Below are 20,943 nucleotides of genomic sequence, written 5' to 3'. Positions count from 1 at the left end.
CACACACACACACACCACACACACACACACACAACACACACACACACACACACCACACACACACACACACACACACAACACACACACACACACACACAACACACACACACACACACACACACACACACACACCACACACACACACACACACACACACACACACACACACACACACACACGCACACGCACATACAGACCAATACCCAATAACCACTTTTTTGGACTCAGGGGACCTTGAAACCTATAGCAATTTAGAATTTGGGGTACCTTAAATTTTTTCGGAAAGCAATACTTTCCTTACCTATGGTAACAGGGCAAGGAAAGTAAAATGATGTGTTTTATTTATTTATCATTTATTCGTGGACATAATTACAAATCATATAAATATGATTAGGAATGAACAACAGGCTTGGCCCAAATCTATTCCATTCCCAAATTTTGATAAATTAATAAAATGTCCAAAAAATAGGTTATGTTTCTACTGTAAAACATTCTAGTTCAATTTTCGTCCAAAAATAAATATAAGCTAAACATTTTGAATTTAGAGAAATTAAATTTCGCCGTTTAATTTTTGTGTTTTTGTGCTCAAAATAACATACTAAATCGATCCCAACCAAAAATTTGATGACAGGTATGTTGGCACTGGACGTGCACTTTAGCCAATTAAAACACCAAACTATATTTAAATATAACACTTAATTACGGTATCACTTCTTATTGAATTAATCAAGTTATTTTATAAAATTTTGAACCCAAAAATACACACAACTTCTCTCACTAAGCACAGCTGTTTATAATGTTTTTCCAAAATACAAGGAGCATTAAATAATTATTGTCAGTAGGTGTACATGGAAATCTATATGAGATATAGAGCGCTCTCTACTTGGTCTCCACTGGGCCCTGCCAAGGATTTTGAATTTTACGTTTGAATTGTGACAGTCGAGGAATTTTGTTAATTGAAAACTGAAATTCATCAAAATTGATTTTTTCTTGAAATTTTACTCATTTTTGAAAAATTGTACTATCTCAGTACCTACTAATTGAAGATAGAGAGCTCGGAATGATTTTCATTCAGAATTTTATAATCTTAAAAAAAAGGAAAGAGCAAAAATCTTCTGTCCGATTACTGTTGGCGAAAATAGCTAAAAACTGGAAAATGAACCTGAAAAAAGGGCCTGGAAAATTCGAGGTTTCCGGGTCACTCTGTATCACAATCCACAAGGAAATTTTGCATGCAAGAATTAGTTTTGAACTTCTCTAATGTATTTTCAAACAATTTATTTAAAAATCAGAACTAATATTCATGCAAGCACCAATGTAGGATAGTGACTGGCCTCTATTCATGACTTTTGAAAGTCATCAGTAATCTGTTGACCTTACCTGTCAGCTGCTATGCTGAATGATAGATTTCCAACGAGAATTCCAATCATGAGAATCATTTGCGCCACGTTGGCTAGTTGCTTTCGATCGCAAACTAGATCCCACTGAAATTAATTGAAAATTTGTCTAGAATAAATTGAAGAAAAATAGTGAGAGATTTGATAGGTATCAGGTGTAATAGCTTACTCAGATCTATTAATTAATTTATGTATTTCTACATTGCATGGAAGGCTCACACAAAATAATTTAGAGCAAGCATTATAAAGATATAATTATTCAATAAAAATAATAAACTTCGAACATTTGAATCATTTGCCGGCTGGGTTGGTCGAGTAGTAAAAGGAGCATTACAAATTTTGATCTGTTAGTACCGCCTGGTTCGTGGGTTCGAATACCGTCGATGGCATGAATGTATGATCATCTCATCAATTATTCACTAACGCTCTTTATTCTATTACGCACTCACAAGCAAAAATCTCATGTGGGCATCATCAGCAATAGAAAAAAATATTTTATAGTAGGTAGTACCAATGTACCTAGAATACCTTTATTCTAGGTACCTTGAGTAGGACTATTGAGAGAAAATAATAATGATACGGTTATGTACGGTGCGCGAGTACTAGGCTTCACCTAGTCGATATCCAATTGAAACAAGTAATGAAAATAATATGTTCACAATGTTCAATTCAAAGCACATTGAATCAACCAATGACTACAGAAGTGTATTCTGGAGAACTCCAAGTTATAAGTTACTGACGCACAAAATTTGACAAATAATTTCTTCTAATGATAATAGATTTCATGTTTTCGTTTTTACCTCGGATATGATAGTCTCCCGGAACACAGACCGATCATACAGCCACCTGTTGCAAGGTTGATGATCGGCGGTGTAGCATGCCTCATTCCACGTGCTATCGCTGGCATCGTACTCGGTTGCATTCGCCGAGGTTGCACATTGAAAGTGCATGGGAGCCGCGAGGAAGACAATGCCCAGCTGACACCAGGCGACCGGGATCTTCACTATTGAGAGGAACAGACAGATCCACACCTGCCAGGGTCCGAAATCACCCATCGATTTCTGCACCAAGTCCTCATGCTCGCTCTGCTGTTTGGCCTGTTTGTCTGTAGCATCTCCTGCAATCATAAACATCAATCATGTCAAACTAAAATGAGAGGTTTACACTATGAACAGAGATATAATGGAATTTCTCCATATTAAGGTGGAATAAAATCGGTATTGTCGCCTTATTGTCACCTAGAGTTTAACCAAAAAAGTCCACTGATGAAGACGACTTGAAAGTGCATTGAAACTTTAGTTGAACTCAAATAAATAGTGTGAAACTGACAATATTGCTTTTATTCCACCTTGAAATGAGAGGTGTTGCAAATAAAATCATCAATAACAATATTCAAGGCAAAATAAAATCCGAGTCAATTATATGATGGCACCATCAAAGTTGATAGGTGGATTCTATTTGAAATTTTGTTATAATAAGAATCAAGGTTCATAAGGTTCAAGGCTACCATTGATTCAAGCCGAAATGTAAAACAAAGATGACATACCATATTCAAGTATGTCTAACTGATTTAAAAAATGTTATCACAGTCTATTAATTTGAATAATGAAAATCTTGATATCACAGTTTGAGAATCTATATAAATAAAAATAATTTCCTTTATAAATTGATATGAAAGGATGTAATAGAGCAGGTAGCTCATTATTTTGTCCTATTATATTTTAGGGATATAGGTACTCAATATTTTCTGAAATTACTAGTACCCGGTAAGCTTTTTATATTTTTTATTGACACTATATAGGTAACATTGTTTCCTCTATCACTATTAATATATAAATGTTTGTTGATTAATTGACTTTAACCAACTGGATTAATTGGGTAACATCAAACACTATTCGATTTGGTTAAAGACAGGTAACTAAAAATTCTCATAGTATTTGCAAACGAAAAATTAAAATAATTTATCAGTGATATCAGTTTATCTACATACATAATTCTCATTACAATAGAAACGTAGATAACTGTGTGAGTCAGACATACTAGACTATACTGTTGTAATAATTATATTAGACTATTATAAGGCATAGCGTCAATCTGTTGATGAATTTAAAAGTTCTTTCTAGAAAGCTTCTGTTGATATAGAGTAGGCTACATTAATTTATCATATTGATATTACTAAATTGATATTGAAAATTCAACAAATTATAATAAGTAAATACTTTTACTGACAATAGTAATAATGTATTGAATGAGAAGTAAAATGTTTTTCAAGGGTATGTTGACATGACCAGACATTCTAATACGGTAGGTACTAATAATAATCATTTAATCATGAGATTCTCATTGTCATTTCATCCCACCAATAGAATAATATCCGTCATTTTTTTCTTCCTCGTTTTAAAATATCGTCTGTGCTTCATTATTGTAAAATAATGTATTATTATTGGGTCTCATCTATCTACTTGTTTTGTTATATAGGCCTACATATGTAAACTGATATAATTTATATTGAGTTGCATGAACTGGTATATTTTTGCGCTAGTTTTGCATTGTTCGGCTCGGCTCAATTCAGCCTCATAGTACAATCCAATTGTTGTTGAAAAGAGTAATGACGGGAGACATTGTCATGACACAAGTACACCCAGCCCCATTACATTGTTAGATTGTGCATTCTGCTATTCACTATGAATAAAGTTTGTGCTTCCGTAGTTTACTGGACAATAATATGCTAGGCTACTCACACGGAATACCGCCGGTAGGTTGAGAATTGAAAGTAAGCTCCAATATCAGTTAATGATGTTTTGACATTGAAAATATTCATAATTATAACTGATTAAATGCTCGCTAAAATTCTCATAAGAATATACACTCAATTTAACTCGTCGTGTTTATTACCGTATATAGAGGCCTAGCTATATATAGCAGCAAATTCAGAATACAAAATTAAAAAGTCTCCTATCACTATCGTAAGTTTCGTATAGTAGCCTATTCCACTTCAACAACAGTTCGAGACAAGTAGCTTACTTACATTTTTAGAAAAGTTAGGACCCGTTTCAAAAGGCACAATGCCCTATCATGACTCAATATCGAGGTATGTTCGCTGAAGATGGACCCTGAGCCTTGAAACGCGTCCGGAATTTACTAAACATATTCATTGTAAATACTTTTCAAAATAAATTTAATGCTATGAAAAGATCTCTTATGCAGACTACTCTGGCGTTAATTGGCCCGAAATAAATTACGGTATTAAAAATATCGAAAGCACATACGAATATGAATAGAACATAGATAGGATAAAATAATATTATATAGTGAATATAGTGAAAGAGCTGTAACAATTATAATTGCACAATAATGAATTGCAAAGTTTGACAAATTATAGAGAAAGTCTAAAAGTGTTTTGAATTATTTGGATTTTTTTCAGATTAAGATGTCTGAAGGACGGACTTTTGCAGATTAGACTGAATGAAACTTACTGAAATGTTTTGTGGTGAAAATTCCTGCTACTAGCAACAGCTCAAACAATATCATTTTTGAAGACCTAACTTTTCAAGTCCAGATCGCAGTCTTGATTCAATAATAATTAAAATTCCACTGACAAACTTCTCTCCTTTGAATCTTGTTAAGTTGAGCTTGTATCTCTCGAGTTTTCCTAAGCGGCTTTCTTTTTGTTCTTACCTATCCTTTTACAAATATTCCACTCACATTACTTCCACTCGTACAATTACCAAAGAGGAACCACATTTTTAAGAAAGTAGATATTTTATATGCTGTCACACGACACCTTTTACTATTAACTTAAATATTCATATACCGTACTGTATACGGTACCTACTATTACGATATTATTATTATTTGATTTATTCATCATCATTCTAATACTGATATTCTATGTAGGTATTCGGTGTACTTCTCACATCCATCAACTGAAAATAAATCAATCAATACAATAAATAATATAGGTAATAATAAATATAATAATATTTCTCATTTTGATCTAGTATAAATTATTCTAGTAGGATTCTTGATATAAAGATTCCGGCTTCACCTATACCATTGCAAATCTAAAAGGTCATTGAGCCACACTGAATGCATCTCTTGTTCTTGTCCCCTCTGAGACAAATGAACAAGACTTTCAACTTGCATACAAACGTTGTAAATTACTCCTTACCAAGTTTGGAATGAGCCAGTATTTTATATGGCTAAGAAATTCCATGGAAAACACTGGACATGACTTGAAAGCTATCACGGTCCTCTACAAATCTGCATTGAACAAGTACCAAGAATGTACACTTGCAGGTACAATATAGCCTATCTGCTTCTTCCCTTGAACTTCCAGAGCAGTTTGGATCTTTTCCAAACTGCTGCGTTATCTGAATGTTCGAAATGGCTCAACCTTCAAAAAATGTGTGATGCTATAAACGTACTAAAATTTCAAATTGAAATTAATTTCACAGTACCCTGTTAGCAATTATTTTTTATTGGTATAAATCAACTGACACTTACTTCTCAATATTATACCTGCCAGGATTAAGTGATTTATTATTCTATACTTGAATATATTTGAACTTATTATTATATAGGTCCTATACCCTTTTCATATATTCAATGATAGATAGATTGATGCCTTTATTTCTATATTTCACTTCACTGAATCATCACAAGTACAATAACAATTCTCTCCTTCTTCTTCTTCTCTTCTTCTTCTTCTCTTCTTCTTCTTCTCTTCTTCTTCTTCTCTTCTTCTTCTTCTTCTTCTTCTTCTTCTTCTTCTTCTTCTTCTTTTTCTTCTTCTTACTTTACAGTCCTATGTGGACCTTGGCTTCCATGACAATTCCTTTCGATCTGTATCTATCACCAGCAACTCTCTTCCAGCCACCTTATTCTCCTTGGTCTCCCTCTTCTTCTTGTGCCTTCGATTCTTGCCTCCAATAAGGCCTTTGGCAACCTTTCTCTATTCACCCTCTCAACATGTCCAAGCCAGCATATCCGTTGCGACTTTATGAAACGTTCTGCAATTAGCATCTAACTTATAGCAAACTTTCAAGATCAAGAAAGCAATAAACTTCATATAAGTTACTTTAAATGGTAATTCATTCATGAGCCAAATAAAAATGACGCAAAAAGCAGGTGATCCGAAGTTTCCTTATGGCATGTTATATCTTGATCATAAAAATTTATATAGGTACTACTTGATTTTATTCACGGTGCTACTGCATTTTAGATGTATAGAATGTGGTTAAGTATCGTGTGAGTCTCCAAATAAATGTATAAACTCTTATAAGAGTTAATTTCTCATTCAATTGTGATGTAGAATAGATACCTACAGTTCAAAATAGTTATAGAATGATAAGATTATTGTTGCTGAATATGAATCATCCTATATTGAACGCTGTCAATAAGTTACATCAGGCAATAATATCACTGTAGGCCTTCTTCATCATATAGGCCTAGTGGCCTACCGTATGCTTTTCGTATAAATATGCTTTTAAAATGTTTGCAGTTACTTTTACAAGAATGTGATTTATCTTAGGAGTGAACCAATGGAATTATTTTGTCTTCTTACAAAATAATAATTGGACCCTTGCGGAGCACGGGTAACCTGCTAGTCTAAAATATTTCATGATCCAATTAGAATTTCTCGATTTTTTTTTTCAAAAAATCCATCTCCAGGCTACTATAACAATATACTGCAATTAGATTAATCCGAAGCTATAGTTTTCTGTCCACTTAATCTGAAGGAGTACCGTAAATTGAGTAAGTTGATAATAGCTCTCTTCCATTTAATCTAAACCACAGTCATCTTTCTATTTGGTCAGCCTTGACTCGAGGGGACAGCACACAGCAAACAGCAGTGCTAGAAGAAGAAGGAGGAGGAAGAAGAAGAAGAAGAAGAAGAAGAAGAAGAAGAGAGAAGAAGAAGAAGAAGAAGATAAAGAAGAAGGAGAAGAACCGATTAGGGCTAGTGCGTGGGTCAGAGCATCAGACATGCCAGCAACGATTAGCAAACGGGAAGAGCAGTCACCGAGTGGAATGGTTATCATCCAGTCTTCTGGAAACACTGCCTCAATTTGCATTCACAATTTTCGTAAGATGGAGGTGGGGTTTGTGAATGAATTGACATTTTCCTTTCAATATTCAGAGTTCTATAGCTGAACAGTGTAAAATCCTATTCTGGGAACTGGGAACACTGCACCAATTCGCATTGACCATTTATGCAAAAGGGACATTTAAAGTTACTCTATATGATACAATGTATTTTAGTTGTATGTGATATAGTTGTATTATAGTTAAATGTATTATAGTTGGAAATAAGAGTAAATATAAGCATTTCCAGTAGGTACCTAGACCTACCTCTCGATTTCCAGTTATCTATTAGTAGGCTAATCGTCCAATCAGCGATGGTCGATGGAGCGACGCTAGGAAAAGAAGTCCATGTACGACGGTAACCCTGGTGAAAGGTTCCATTGTTTAGACTTTAGAAGAACAATGAGGATAGGGCATGGGAATGCCTACATTTATCATGAATGGACTTCATTCATGGGAATGGGTACGGTAGTCTTATGTATTGACCACTAAGGACGTATAAGGACGACTTCATAGGCTATTCTAATCTTGATCTTGAAGCTGTGCTTACAACATAGCCTACATTTTCTAATAACCGTGCATTGGATGAATTTGTAGCTATTGGATTAGAGTAAGCTAACAAATACAGTGCGTTAGTTGAAGAAGGATGGCAAATTTTGAAGAACTCGGAATTATTTAGTTTCTCGCAAGTCATTAACACAGAGATGAGAAGAGTGAATAATGCTTTATTTTCATGACTGACAAAACACCGCGGATATTTAATCCGTATTTAAATGAGAGTAGACAAATGTATAGTATATCCTATTATTGTTGATGACTACATATTTTCTCAACTTGAATAGTATAGTACTTTGTTCGTGATCAATGTGTTTGCGGCTATATTAACACGCCTTGCTTAAAATATATTCCAAATGAAGAGAGTAATTACTTCTTTTTGTTCTTCTTCTTCTTTTTCTTCTTCTTCTTCTTATTCTTCCTCACTCCTTCTTTAATAACCTAGATTGCATTCTGAATGTTAGCTGAGTAGATAGCTGAGTAGAATGTTACAGTATTTAGATAGGCCTCTATACCCCCTCCTAAACATATTGTTCTTTACTTTCTTGCTGGCTTCTCTATCATATTCTGTTTCTTGTCGACTGATACTGTATCACGTTCATAGCCAGCGCTATGCTGCCAGCGCTCACATTTCGCAAAAAGTAAAGATGATGAAAAAGTGTTTATTTACAATGTAATACCATGGTATGGATAGTTTGGGTTCCAAATTTTTAACAGATTTTTGTTAACTCAAGCCGATTTCTGTCGACTAATGTCCATTATTACAGTTTTGGCCGGGTTGGAGTGTAAGAGCTTGTTCACATGACAGCGACTTACGCTCGGTTGGCAAATCGCTCGATTTGCCAGTCTCGTACACATGACAGCGATTCATGAGCGATTTGCCCTCGGTTAAGTCTGAGATTACAACCGCCGCGATTCGCCGGCGACTACTAAAACCGAGCGATGCATGTGTACGGCACCATGTGTTTCCCTATACCTGGCAACCGCTCGGTTGGTCAATCGCGCGACAAACGAGCGTAAATCGCTGTCATGGTAACACAGGCTCTAAGAACGGCACAGTATGAGAGACTACCAGCAGCGTCACATAACAACTACCATATGACTATCGAATTGAGTTAACAGTGAAATTTGGATCATAAATGTCCTATACCATGGGATATGTTATACTATCTCTTCTCTATGGTAGTATCCAAATCGAAATACTTTGAAAAATGTGACCAGTAAACAGGTTCCAAAAGCGTGACGCACTATAGCTACCTCTCGTGGAAGTGTCTGCCTCTCGTTAGAGCTTTGAGGAAAACTGCTGAGTTTATACAAGCCATCTATTAAATGGCTATTAATTATCAAATTTTATTTGATGACAGTCACTCATAGATTATAAGGAAATAAGCTTTTTTAAGAATCATGGAGAAACTCGATGATTCAATTATTACGAGTGTAATGGACTTACTAAATCCTTATCACTTATACACATACCAGGGAAAATAAAATGATTCCTTTTTCATCTTCTATCCTCATACACAGTTTCCTTCCTCTACTATTCCTTGCCTTTTTCTTATTTTTCAATAGAGAGAGAACATACATCGACTCTGTCAGCAGGTCAAGGTTTATTCATTTATTAGAGGTTGAAAAGAAGAAGAGCTTGTCGGGAGTTTCTCAAGTAGGGTCAGCATATTATATAACATTTGGGACTGGTCATTGGCCATTTATAGCATTGATGTAGCAATAGTGAAGGCTGTTACGAATTGAGCAGGTTATTTGGAAGCATTATGCTTGAAACGTGATATTAATTACAAGATTCAGATTTTTTTTCATTATTTATTCCAAGAGCATGAGGGTGATTATCAAATTGATTTAAGCTTCTGACAAGATATAACACAATAAATTGATTATGAGGACACTAAACCTTCCTATTGGAAACATGCAAAAGTAATGATAGCTAGTATAGGCCCAAGTTATACTACTAAACAAAATTTTATACGATTTTATTTGAACCAAAACAACTCTGTATGTGCTTCGATTTTTGGTTCAGTAGGGTTAATTTCAATTTTTCAAATTATTACGTTTTAATTGGGTCGAAAATTAATTTGAAATCAGTGAGAAATGAATGGTGGCTCCTTAAAGATTTTCAACAAAAACCTTATAAGACTTCAGTACTTAGTTGAAACAAAATATTTAATTTTGAGATTTCCAAATAATGAAGGTAAATCTAAAGGCAAAAATAGCCTATAAGGAGGAACCTATAACTTAAGCTATAGTTTATTATGTGGAATAGTAGGCATACTGTAGGCCTATATGTTAACTTAATGGCTATTTTATTTATGCATTCATTTAATAAAAAAATGTTAACTTGAAGGAAGTGTGATCGAAAACACGCACTTTTATAAATGTGTAGTAAAACGCATTCCACAAAGGTTCTAATTGGTACAGGGAACTAATTTATTACCAATAGTATGTATGGAACTTTTCAAGTTATTATTACTGATTAAATTGTGAAATGATTCAGACTTTTTAAATGTGAATATTTCGTGGGCAGATTCATTTTTACCAACTCATAGACACATGTCTGCAAATAATAAAAAAGAGAAGGAAAGTGAGTTGGACCAATATTATGACGAAGTTTCTAAGAAGATTGCACCAATATCTTTTTAGACATGTTTAACTAGCTACAGCTTTTCATTAGTATAGTATTGTATTGATAGTGTTGAACTTTTTCCAACAAGCAAATAACGTTTTGTTGTTAATGAAAAAGATCTGAAAACACTCTTGAGATGTCAGTATTCTAATAAATTCTACTTAAAAGACATTTGAAAGTTCCAAAGTACCGTATTCAGTTTGAAGAGAGAACACCTTCCAAGTATAGGCCTATGCCAGCCTTGAATCAATACAGTAGCATTTATTTTCAATAAGGTTCTGTTTGCATAATTTTTGTTGTCTTTTGTACAACCAGCTTTGAACAAATTAGATAAACGTTGAGATGCAAATAGAATCAAACCTTATTCTTATTAATTAAAAATGCTACACGGTAACCATCTTCTCAAATTGTATGAACTGGTTTTACGAAATAAAATATTTTAGATGGTTTTAATAATTATTGAAGTCCACGATTTATATTGATTGAATACCTATTTATTTGATATTATAGAATGAAATAATATAATTCGATTAATTTTGTTTGGGTTTTAGATCTAATTATAATAATACCTACGTTAGTGAATAATTACATCCGTGACATTCAACTTTGATAGATGAATTTAAAAATCGATAAATCATCCATTCATTTGTTTTGACACCACCAAGTAATCATAATACATTATATTTGGCTATATCACCATTGTCATGCTCAAAAGTTAATCTCAGAACCTTTTCAGAGCAAAAGAAGACTACAAGCTATTTTTTGTAGGTTGTCACTCACAACCATCCTCAAAACACAATTTTTTTTTAATTGAAAACATTTTCGTATTATTAGCCTTGGATAGTATAATATGCTATAATATATATGAGACACAAATTATACTTTTACAATAGGTACGGTACGGAACTGATACGGGTAATATTACTATACTATACAATAGTATACGGTAGTGGTGTCATTCTTTAAAATTAATCACTTTTATATCCATAACAATACATCGCACGTAAGACATTTGTAAATGCCGTACTCATATAGGTAGGTACTATAGAGTTTCCGCTGTTATTTTACATTCTTTCTAGATGATATCCACCAAGAATAGGCGTGTAGGCCTACACTCCATTATTTATTGTAGCATTGATATGATGGGAGGAAATTCTATATTTTCTCCGCAAACCCCTTAACTAACTTATCATTACATGGCTGTATGATTTGTATATGGGAGAGCAGACAAAATAGATAAAGAATTGAACATTGTCGATGAAAACAACATGAGTGCTATACAATTGTGAAGAGCTATACAATACTGGAGAGCCAGTTGAACACTTAACAGCTCAATAACTTTATAACGAAAAATATTATTATTTAGCCTCTTCCAAGTTCCATGCAAGGTTGAAATGATTCATTTATCAAGATCTATTCATAGACTGCTGATTTTATAGACTGTATTAATGTTTATAGACTGCTATTCATAAGACTGTGTATAACTATTATAGACGGCTAGGTATAGTATTAAATTGTTTTATTATGAAATCAATGTTATTGTAGTAATTTATCAACAAAATATATTTTCAAAAATCAGGAAGTTCCTGGATAATCAACTGTAGGTCTATGATTATGCATTATTATAGTCAACAAAATGGTTGGCCTGTATTATTGAAAAGCAGCAGAGAAAGTGTTTACCTCATTCAAGGTCTTTGTTTTTATTAATCTTAATAAATGAATTGCATTCAAGGCAATGAACTTCGATCTCTAGTGTTGCATCAGTTTAATGACTGGTTCACCCCGACATAATAATTTTATAGTTAGTTCTTAAATTATATTCGTATATCACCGTGCAAAAACTTTACCGTAATTAATATATATTTGTAAGTAATCACTCATGCGAATGTAGCCTGATCAATATCTTATAATGTACAGGTATTTAAGCGGGTTTTTCGTACAATAAGCTAAAAAAAACTATAGTACATATTATATTCTCTCCCATATATTTTTATTTATTCAACTCCAAAGACTAGCTGTTTAATTAGTATTAATGTATAATTATAGTATAGGTAAACTTATATGTGGTGGTCAACTGCACGATCTAGGTCTAGGATATGCCTGGTACGCACGGTCATCGTCTTCTATAGGTACTTATAAAATTCTTATCTCACTGACTCACTGATCACGATTTCTGGAAAACTACTGGATGGATTGCAACAAAACTTAGAATATAGTTTCCTTATACGTCCTAGGTGCTCACTAAGAAATCTTTTGGCGATATTTCAACTCTGAGGGTGGTTTTTGAGGGTTTAAAGTTCGTCTTTTAGCATGTATATTCTTCTTCTCCCAATCTCTTAATTATAATTGAAATGTCCATATCATATGTTACTATGAACTATAATTGACCGAACGAAGTGAGGTCTAAGATTCAAGTCGACGGTTTGGCATTTCTCTTAATGTTTAAATGTTTATATGTTGCGCATTTACGGCGGAACGCAGTAATGAATTTCCATGAAATTCGACAGGTATGTTCCTTTCAAACAATGCTGACTCATTGATGTGAATCTTACTATAATTTGGTTACTTTATATCAGATGAAGAAAATAATGTTGATGATCGCTACTGTTCCTATTTCAATCATGTTAATTGACATTTCTGCTTTTGATGCCAGCTGTTATTATTATGTGAAATAAGCTCTCATTGAATGAAATCATAATCATTGAAGTCAATAATAATATTATACTAAGAAGGCAATTTGTTTGATATATATATATATATATACTTGGTGTATGGTATACATAATTCTCACAAGTACGAACTCGTCCATATGTGTACGTGTAGTTTGTCAGATGAAATTAGCAGAAGCTCTTTCGTTTCGTGAAAGTCATTAATTTGATTTATATGGCACAAAAGCCACTTCATCATGTTCAAATAAGTGGACTGCGAGTACACACTGGACTTTTACAATAATTGACTGTAATTGGACACATGACAAGCTGTCAGAACCTTAGTACTGCGTTCGCAACCGGTTTCAATGTTTCGCATGTATTTTTGCGATGTAGTCGAACTACATCTCAATTATATACTAATTTAAACAAATTTTCAGATAATAACATATTGAATGAGATTGAGAATTCATGAAAAACCGGAAAAGATCATTGAGTAGGCCTATTCGAAAACTTTTGTGCCGGTTGCACAAAAGCTTATCAAATTTTAATCGTGATTAAATTCTACGAAAACAAATCAGAGAAGCCTAGCTTCTTTTCGAAAAAGCTTTCTCTGATTGGTTCTCGCGGTATTCAATCATGATTATAAAATTCAACAGCTTTTGTGCAACCGGGCCAAAAACAATTTTGGTTGTATGAATGTTTTTTTCAAATACATGTAATGTACAATGTAACTACCAATATGCCGGTAATATACTTTAGAAGGTGGATAGCTACTGGTAAATAGCCTATATACTGGATGAGAACGATCATATCACAAAAATTCCTCAACCACTACTAAGATAAAAATTGTGTCGCTGTATCATTCTGAGATAAAATTGAAAAGATTGGAGATTTAAGATTTGAGAATTCAGGTAATGCTACAATAGAGGCGATCTTGTAACCTCACAATGAAAAATTGCCCTGTGTGTTACAGTTAAAATTTATACAGTGGAAACAACATAATTCGGGTCCTATAATTCTATTGATGACTCAGTTGTTCTTGACTAAGTTTATACAGTGGAACAAAATACATTTTACTTGTTGGCACAGCCGGCAAGGGAAACCTGAGAGCCGCCTGCTGCGAGGTCAAAACTAAAAATCTGGTGTGGCGCACTCACACAACTTTCCTTGCCGTTATGAAAATTGATCACTGACGCTAGTGTTCCCGCGCATCTCAAGTCTACTATTCAAATATTTGAGCCAGCTGGTGACAGGGCAATAACGCTGGAGACACATATGAGGTCTGCTATTTCTTCATAGTGAATGATTTAATAGAATCAACAATAATTTGCAATTGAATAATCACATTTTCTCGAATTTAAAGATTATTTTAAATTTTAGGTGAAAATGTTACTGAATATTAATTGTAGAGATTTTCATGCTCAATCTACTCCACTTGATTTTTTTTGTTTCAATTGTATCTGAATCCTGATAATTGGGAATCTATCTGCATTGATGGGGCGGAGCTCCTGAAATTTTTACAGATATGGGACTTGTGGCAGTTGATAGAGCTTATCGATGACTATTTTAAGTATGAATTTGAAAACCGTTGGAGCCGTTTCCGAGAAAATCACGAAAAACCCTGTTTTTGACAACATTTTCGCCATTTTAGCCGCCATCTTGAATTGCATTTGATCGAAATTGTTCGTGTCGGATCCTTATAGTGAAAGGACCTTAAGTTCCAAATTTCAAGTCATTCCGTTGTTTGGGAGATGAGATATCGTGTACACAGACGCACATACACTCATACACACACACACACACATACAGACCAATACCCAAAAACCAGTTTTTTGGACTCAGGGGACCTTGAAAGGTATAGAAATTTAGAAATTGGGGTACCTTAATTTTTTTCGGAAAGCAATACTTTCCTTACCTATGGTAATAGGGCAAGGAAAGTAAAAATTGACCAAATATAAATTATTATTAATTTTCAATTCGTTCTATTATTTTTTGAATGTGTATATGCCTATTGCATCAGAGGTGCGAATAAATTGTATTGATATGCGAAAATAAAAGAAAATTAATGCAGTATGAACAAATTATTACAACAGCATGGAAAGTACGTGCTGTGAGCGTACCACACATTTTTTAAGATTTAAAAAAAAACACAGAGCAAAAGCCAATAATAGTGAAGACACCAATCTATGATACCAACGACCTAGTCCTAGAGGAATCTACTGTGAGATGCTGGTAAGCACCTATCTATAACGGTCATCTAGGCTATATCCTTCTATCCTTCAGGTAACCAGTAATGAGTCTATTATTATATAAACAATAATGAAAAACACTGCTGCAACTGTATTTCAAGGCCACAAATATTTACGGCTAGTCGGACATCTGACCACCGGCATTCATATGAATATGAAAATAATGAGGAAGCTATTTGATTCCGTTTTGTAACACTCAAGACTGTAGACTACAACAATAACAATAATTCATTTGGCTTTCTCATCAGAGATCACATAAGTAAATAAGTAGCCTAGTGAGCTGGCGAGCACCTTCTACAAGTGCTGAGCATATTGTTATGTTAACATAATGTAAACTGAAAATAAGTAATACGATATACAAGTTCTTATAACCTAATTATTGCGAATATAATGGGTATTTGTCCTATTTAGAGTAATTAACGCATCGTATTAGTAACAGTAGATAGTACAACATATGAGTAGCCACACAAGCACTAGCACAGACAAGAAAAAGAAGCACGAGCGTGTATATGTGGTGGGTAGTATGGTTATAAAAGTTACCGTATTATTACAAGAAAAAAAAACATTGTGACAGTTCAGTATATAAATTCTTCAAATACATGAGACTTATATAAATTTATTATAATAAAAAAAAATTCTCATTTCAAAAAATTGTAGATTCTATTTTATTATTTCATTGTTTCTATTCTAACTATTCATAGAAGAGGACTTGAAATCTTCTGTTTATTGATGCATTTATCTGTTGATAAATATATAACAAATAAATTAGATGAGATAAGATATGAAATTATAATTACTGTAACCGCTGTAGGCCTATCAAAAACTACACTTTTTAAATATAAGAGAAATATTCACGTTTTCTGTCCTACTAAAATTAAATATGTTTTGAGTTTTAAGAAAAACATTCATTTTACAACTATTTTAGTAGCCTTGTTTGTTATTAAGAGATTGTTCCAACTGATACATTCAACTGATTAAACTGAATATTGATTGATGAATTTGAGTTTGAATAACTTCAATCCTTCACCGCGCTCTTAATTGTAATTCTATATTAGTCATACAGTGCACGAATCTACTAATTGAGTATTAAAAATAATTCATCATATTCAAATGAGAACGATATTGTTTCAAAGATTATTAGCATTATGAGTTCAAACAATCTCAATAGAAATGAAAATATCGAATTTCATACTCAAGATTACCGTTTAGAACTGAGTGAGGGAGAATAAGATAGTATTATAAACAACAAATTAATAAACCAATGAATAATAATAGAATAGAATAAATAGGAAATAATTACCGGTATTTTTATGAAAGTAATTCGTTTCTCATAATTTTCATTATGCTTTTGAACTACGGTATACAAATTTTAAAAATGATGAAAGAAAGAGGAACTGCTACCGGTATTTTTTTCTACTTTTCTCATCATTATCATTCTGCTCAAAACTCTACTAATCTGATAAGCAATTAAATATATTTTTGTTAGCTCACCATTCTGCTGTTGAGTCATGCTGGCGGAAAACTGTTTGGAAGTATAAAAAATAATAAATTTTTAAACTTGAATCCACTCCAATTATTTTGCCGACGATCAACAATATAATGTTCTAAATACAAATAATGATAATCACACGAAGATACGCGGCTTCAAGTCATTTCAATCATGAACGTTTTTTCAAGCTGAAGTGAATAATGTAAATATAATTTCAATCACGGTATGTAGAGTATGAACTATTAGAGTGAGAAAGACGATTGTTTTTATGTATGATCACGAAATGTGGCCGAGAGAGAAGTAACTTTCGGCGGCAGATGGATGCTATCTTCTGCTCGAGCCGGAGTCGCGAACACAACTGAAGCGGTTTGCAATCATCAAAAAAGGCTGTTCTCCAAGTCTACTCTGCTGAGAGACCGCGCCGCGCATCCAACCTCAACTCCACTCCAATCCACACACAGCTCTGCATTACTGCAACAATCGAAACGCATTTTGCAGCAAGCCTGCTGATTATACTGAAGGTACATTTTATTCTACATCAGTTCTTATGGCACAGAAGATTCAGAAAGCCTCCTCCCTCCAGAAAATTAGTGTGAAAAGCTGAATTACGCACCATAACTTTGATTGAACTAATTAGTATTGGAAAGCCGAATTCCACACTATGGATAAATCCTCTACCAGAAGGTCAATTTCCCAAACTCTGAGAAATCCGGGCTGGACAAGATCCCCCTCAATAACGCACAAGATCTACACCTCAAAAAATAAGGATAATCTCGATAAGAATCCTATACTATTAAACGAGCAATTTCTGTTGATATGTTTAGATGTTTATATATCTGTATGTGAACGGATCTCGAAAACGGCTCTAACGATTCTCACGAAATTTGGAACAAAGTAGGTTTATGATATGAAAATTCGATTGCACTAGGTATCAAGCCTGGGATAACTTGCTGAAGGACATTAAAAAGATAAACACGTCCTTGGAAAAACAGGCTGGAAATTTTGTCGCCTGTCGACACCGTAATGGAAGAGAGTGAACGAGTGCATGTGTGGGATAATCCAGCGTATCTCACGAGAAGGAAAATTCAGCAAGAAAAACTTATTTTCGTTTATTTATCTTTTTTTAGAAAACATGTTTACTTCAGAAAGTCCAAAATAGTAACTAGATGCTGTTAGTGTACAATAGTATAATTATGAATAAATATTGTAGCAAACATAGTATATCATTCTAAATCGAGCTCATAGTATAGGCCTATCTAGTATTTGTAATTGATGATGTGTTTTAGAAATTTTGGGTATGGGTGCGTCCTTTCACCCCTAAATATATAATAGGCTACAGATAGGCTGGAGCAGTATGGATGCAGGGGGAGTACTATCCAGATGCATGGGTTACCGGTGATGGAGGAGGAGGACATGACCAGCTTGGTGGTGAAGACGTGTGTGGTGGCGGCGGCGGCGGTGGGTGTCAATGTGACGGCTGATGCGATCAACATAATATGCCACAGGCTGAAGGGCCGCCTCCATCATCGTCAATTTCGTGTGGCGAACACACACGCATGCCATGCTGGACGCACGACGCCATGTAAAAGGCGCTCTCAACTATAGTTTATGTAAAATAAGTTGAGACTTGGCCCTCCATCCGAAGAAATTACAAGGTTGCCAAATCGTGTAAAATTGCAACTTTCTAAAATTTCCAATTCAACGTCAGAATTGGATGTAAAATATCATCCCCGATATCCTTGTAGTACCTACTAAAAAAGCTTCAGGGTTGAAGGATTAAGAGGAAATTTAACTTTTATGATAAAATTAGAAACATCGCGAAGATTTGTTTCTCTTTTGAATAGGCCTATCAATTCTCTCAGAATCATGGGGCATCGTAATGCGTTATAATTTTATATAAAATTAACGGGGAAACTTTCTCGCTTCCACCACCTACTTATAGTTATCAGACTATAGCAGTTAGTTATCAATCAGACTCTGATGAGAGCGGACGTAAAGCGATTGAGCTCCGTTATCTATCTAAAAGTGAGCGTGTCTAGTCAGTATGAATTGCCATAAATGCAACAAATTGATCGTGCGGTCTTCGAAGGACAAGGCTACGAACAAAATTCAGTGTAGTGAGTGCAGGGAGAATTTCCATGGACAGTGCGTGGGTTTTGGTGAAACAGAGTTGAGTGTTTATGAAACATCCGGACGTAATGATTGTGCTCACGATCGTCGGTTGAGTCGTAGTTATAGCGACGGTGGTGATGCGTTAAGTCAGGATTCGAATAATGAAATTGCAAGTTTAAAAATCCTAATAAAGGACTTGGGTGAAAAACTCGATTCTGGATTAAAGCGTATCGAAACCGACTTGGGTAAGTCACTCGAATCGTGTCACGAGAAGCTCGACGAGAACGCCGCACTATTATCTGCTCAACAACTCATCATTGAAAAGCAGAATCAAATCATTGAATCTCTCAAATCGGATAAGTTGGCATTGTCTAAAAAGATAACAGAACTTTCAGTGAGATTGACTGATTTGGAGCAGTATTCAAGATCAAATACTCTAGAAATCCATGGAATACCTGGCTCCCAGAACGAAAACGTCGCCGGAATCGTTATGGAGATTGGAAAGGCGCTAGATGTCCCTATCAAGGAGGATATGATCGTTGCTTGTCATCGACTGAAGCAGAAGAACAACCGCCCATCGCCTGGAATTATAGTTAAATTTGTCCACCGTACAGTGAAGGAGAGGATCATGGAGAGGCGTCGTGTGAAGAGGACTCTGTCAACCAGACACTTGGGATTGGCGTCTGATACTCCGATTTATATTAATCAGTCTCTCTGTCAAGAGAGAGCTATTTTATTTGCAAAGGCAAAAAAAGTTAAAAAAGAACTGAACTTTAAGTTTCTATGGATAGATAGAACAGGTAACATTAAGATTAGAAGAGACGAGACTTCAACTATTTGCGTTATCAAAACTGATAGTGATATTGAAAAACTTGCAGGTAACCGAGTTTAACACAGTGCCTTGTCTGATACGAGAATTTTATTTTCGACTGTCTGATAAGGCTGTAATCAATCCATTCCGTTGTTTCTCCTGTCTTCCGCTACTCAGTCGCAAAATATTCAAATTCTTGCCGTTGTTCTATTCTTTTTTGAAATTAATTATTTGTTTTGAATTCTAACTCTCTCTTAGTTAAATTAAATTATCAGAATATTAGAGGTTGTCGCACAAAGACTCACGAATTACTAAAGTCTGTGCTGGGTGAAAGTTTTGACATTGTTGCTTTAACTGAAACCTGGCTGAGTGATGAAATTCATGATAGCGAGCTGTTCGATGCTCGATATCGTGTTTACAGATGTGACCGTGATAGGATTGTATCTGGTAAGCGCTGTGGTGGGGGGGTTCTTTGCGCTGTGGCTGATAAGTGGTCATCTCGACTCATTCATTCTCGTGCTACTGCGCGCTATGAATCGGTGTTTGTCAAGCTATCCATCCAAGATAAGATCGTTTCTATCTGTGTTGTTTATTTTGCTCCCGAATCTAACCTGGTTGACTATTGTGACTTCTTTGATTTCATTGAGGGATGCAATGAAATTTACTCTCATGATTTGTTAATTGTAGGAGATTTCAATCTAGCATGCTTGCTAGATCGTCTAGCATGTTTGCTTGCTTGTTTGATGACTTTCTCCTTGAGTATGTCTGCTTCCGCATGCATGGGTTCAATCACTGGTCCAATATTGATTTTAATTGTCTGAAATTTCTCCTTGATTCACCGTCCTAACATCCTGATTTCCTCCGTTGCTCCCTTCAACTTTTGATCCAGTTTCTCTAAACCCTGTTCATTTACTTTCTTTAGTTCTTCACGTGCTTGTTTGTCTTGTTTACACAGAT

At 34.5% G+C, this 20,943-nt stretch overlaps 2 protein-coding genes across 2 annotated transcripts in view; one reads left to right on the top strand and one right to left on the bottom strand.

The window, feature by feature from the left end:
* The window catches only part of LOC111054695 (organic cation transporter protein), a 36,481-nt gene extending 18,977 nt beyond the window's left edge, over positions 1-17,504 (bottom strand). Inside the window, exons 1-3 of the mRNA XM_022341769.2 lie at positions 17,066-17,504; positions 2,198-2,514; positions 1,381-1,484 (exon numbers count right to left, since the gene is read on the bottom strand). Coding sequence (XP_022197461.1) covers positions 1,381-1,484; positions 2,198-2,514; positions 17,066-17,084 — 440 coding nt within the window. The 5' untranslated portion in view covers positions 17,085-17,504. The remainder of the gene's footprint in view (positions 1-1,380; positions 1,485-2,197; positions 2,515-17,065) is intronic.
* Positions 17,505-19,107: 1,603 nt separating this feature from the next.
* Positions 19,108-20,067, top strand: LOC120352171. The gene has a single exon (XM_039431871.1). The coding sequence runs from the start codon at positions 19,108-19,110 to the stop codon at positions 20,065-20,067; it is 960 nt and encodes a 319-aa protein (XP_039287805.1).
* Positions 20,068-20,943: the final 876 nt, after the last annotated feature.

This window comes from Nilaparvata lugens, chromosome 7 (assembly GCF_014356525.2).
Source record: "Nilaparvata lugens isolate BPH chromosome 7, ASM1435652v1, whole genome shotgun sequence".
Taxonomy (NCBI): Eukaryota; Metazoa; Arthropoda; class Insecta; order Hemiptera; family Delphacidae; genus Nilaparvata; species Nilaparvata lugens.
Note: the sequence above shows the minus strand (reverse complement) of the source record. Positions and strands in the feature narration are given on the sequence as shown.